The sequence below is a fragment of the Aplysia californica genome, unplaced genomic scaffold (genome assembly GCF_000002075.1).
Source record: "Aplysia californica isolate F4 #8 unplaced genomic scaffold, AplCal3.0 scaffold01332, whole genome shotgun sequence".
NCBI classification, from domain to species: domain Eukaryota; kingdom Metazoa; phylum Mollusca; class Gastropoda; order Aplysiida; family Aplysiidae; genus Aplysia; species Aplysia californica.
Genome location: NW_004798602.1, coordinates 96,324 through 99,549, shown reverse-complemented (window position 1 = coordinate 99,549; position 3,226 = coordinate 96,324). Strand labels below are relative to the sequence as shown.

The window sequence follows — 3,226 nt, the reverse complement described above, 5'->3', positions numbered from 1 at the left end:
GACAGACTATATCACTGCTTTTCTTGGACAAACTGTATGTCACTGCTTGTCTTGGACAAACTGTATGTCACTGCTTGTCTTGGACAAACTGTATGTCACTGCTTGTCTTGGACAGACTGTATGTCACTGCTAGTCTAAGTCTTATTCTCTGTAAAGACTTCTCTGTTGACACCCACCCCTTGGCGCTCATATGACCTTATGCAGTTGTGAGCGCCGTAAAACCCTCTACCATAAAAAATAAAAATAAAACAAACAATGGCGCGTCTGTTTTGCCGTCTGCCAGGTTCCCAACGCGGTCAACGCCAAAGACGTGTTCAACCTGTCGAACGACGAGTACTACAGCCCCAAACAGATGGACAACGCGCTCAGGCCCAACATCGGCAGCTCCGTCATACAGGTACCCCTGGCCACATGTTCATCCCGGGTGGGGGAATCTGCCATAAGCTGACAATACGCCTTTTTTCTTCACGGCAATTTTGAGAAAAAAAAGGTCTTTTTGTCAGCGTAACCATTTAAAAATAATGATTTCGAAATTTGAATTCTGATTTATTCATAACCTAGTCACAGTTTCATTTGGATTTTTCCCCACAAGTAGGGTAGCTGATCCGGCTTTCGATTAAGCAAATAAAAAATGTTTGCGCCAAAATGAAAAAAATGCGTTTTGTCAGCTTTCGGCAGAAATCCCCCCCAACTGACACGGCCTAGCTCATTTGAGAGGTTGGCTGCGGTGACTTACCTTGTCAAGGTCAATGTTGGCAGGGTAGGATATGGGAAGTTGTGAATGGGACTGTTTAACATTTTTAATGTTGTTTGAAAAATTGTTTTAAATTAATTTATTTAAATCAAATTTGTAGCATTTTAGCTTGTTGATGGAGATGTTGACCAGAGTCTGGCTGTACAGTGTACTGGTGCGAATAGGACCAACCTTTTTTTCGCACGCTCATATGACCTTATGCAGTTGTGAGCGCCGTAAAACTCTAACTAAAACTAAAAACTAAGAGTGGGATATGAGTATGAGTGAGGTCCCAGCAGACAGATGGAGACTCTTGATGAAATAACTTCCTTCACGTAGGATTGAACTCGTATATTGTGCGTGCGATGGCTGAGAGCTCATAGTTATAGCACTGAGTCCATGTACCCACCAGGAGAAGTGGTTCTGTCGATGTCGAACTGCTTGTTCTTTGTGCTCAATCATTTTAGGAAGTTGATTTTTGCTTAAAATTCAGATAAAGTAGAAAAGAAATTGTTCAACAATGTCATGTAAAGGTTGGAAATTGTGTCCTGATAATTACTGTTCTGTTGCTTTCTGAAAACTGATTACTGGAAAGTTTTCACTGTTTGGGTGTGGGTAATTGTTGGGTGTTCTGATGTGGTGTCTTCCTTCTCTCCTTTTTAATATCTATCGTCCTCTCAGCCACGGTTTGCCCTGACTGACAGGATGGGAAGCTCGCTCCCCTAAATGATCTAAATTATGTAGAAGAGGGTGTAAAAAACACCTACATAAAAATAACCCCAACAAGTGAGTGGTTGGCGGGTGCTGTGGTGGGGCTTGCTTCTCTTTCCTATGGAAGTTCTATCGTCTCTATCTCCCCTCCTTCTTTTTTTGTGTTTGTTACTCTCTTGTAACGCCTCTAATCTTCGGCACTTACATAACTTTATTATGTTGAAAGTGCTGTAAAACTCTTACTAAAACTATTTAAAAAAACAAAACGAAACAAGCAAAAAAAACTTTTTCGTCTGCCCCAGCACTCGACCCCAGCGGCCGAGCTGAGACAACCGTTCTTCCCGACCTACATGGGCACCAACAAGCTGAGGACCTTCCACCGACCCCCGCTCAAGAAATATTCCCACGGCCCACTCTCCACCTTTGGCCCACACCCCGTCCAGAGTCTCAACAAAGTGATCAAACGGAAGGCCAAGGTGAGTCGTGAAGTCAGTCAGTCAGTTACATGAATAAACATGAAGCTACGAAGAGTCATTCAATCAGATAAATGAATAAACGCAAAGCCAAGGTGAGTCGTGAAGTCAGAGAAATGAATAAACGAAAAGCCAAGGTTCGTGAAGTCGGAGAAATGAATAAACGCAAAGCCAAGTTGAGTCGTGAAGTCAGAGAAATGAATAAACGGAAAGACTCACTATCAGAGAAATGAATAAACGTATAGGTTCTGTAAATCTTACTGTAAATCTTACTAAGGTTCTGTAAATCTTACTGTAAATCTTACTGCGGTTCTGTAAATCTTACTAAGGTTCTGTAAATCTTATTAAGGTTCTGTAAACCTTACTAAGGTTCTGTAAATCTTAGTAAGGTTCTGTAAATCTTACTGTAAGTCTTACTACGTTTCTGTAAGTGTTTCTAGAAATCTGTAAACCATACGTTGCAGGTGAGGGAGCAGGAGAGGCAGGCGTTCGGAGGAGGGGAGATATTCTTCATGAGGACGCCCCAGGATCTGACGGGGATGGACGGGGAGATAATTCTGGCCGAGTACTCGGAGGAGTTCCCTCCCCTCATGATGCAGGTCGGGATGGCCTCCAAGATAAAGAACTACTACAAGAGGGTGAGTCATTGTGGGGCTTGGGGCAGGGGACAAATTGTGGGAAAAGTAATGGGGGTTTTTTTTAGGGGGGGGGGAGACACTCATATTCTGTTGAGGGAAAAGTTACTGTTAGTGGAGGGAAAGTAACTGTTTGTGGAGGAAAAGTAATGGTTTTTGTGAGGGAAAAACTCATAATTTGTGGAGAAAAAGTAACAGTTTGTGTGAGGGAAAGCATCATAGTCTGTGGAGGAAAAGTTACAGTTTGTAGAAGGAAGAGTAATGGTTTGTGGAGACTTGAGGGAAACGTAACATAGTTTCTGGAGGAAAATGTAATGGTTTCTAGAGAAGGTTTTTTTTCCCAATGACATTTGATTGTCTCCATGTTTTCTTGTATGTTCAAGTTTGTAGTGAATGCTATTAATCTTAACAGAGCCCCTTTTATCGAGTATGTTTTTTTTTTCTAAATAGGCTTCTGCGTATGGTGTTTAGTTTAAGAAATATTTTGTTCAAGTCTTGAAGAAGTAGGCTGCCAAATTGTGACGCCTTCACACGCCCTCGTCTGTGTTTGTTAACAGATTTTTTCGTGTATTTCGGTCTTTTTGCTGGGATGTTGGCCCTGACAGGCAGGGTCTCCTAAATTATCTAAATTATGTCAGTGGGGCATAAAGAAAAACTACATTTTAAAAAACAAC

General features: G+C 41.8%; 1 protein-coding gene across 1 annotated transcript in view; it reads left to right on the top strand.

The window, feature by feature from the left end:
* LOC101857304 (transcription initiation factor TFIID subunit 1) overlaps positions 1–3,226 on the top strand; it is a gene marked incomplete at its 5' end in the record, with an annotated part of 61,244 nt that overhangs the window by 17,020 nt on the left and 40,998 nt on the right. The window contains 3 exon segments of the mRNA XM_013090547.1: positions 284–397; positions 1,747–1,920; positions 2,382–2,555. Of these exon segments, the coding sequence (XP_012946001.1) occupies positions 284–397; positions 1,747–1,920; positions 2,382–2,555 (462 nt within the window).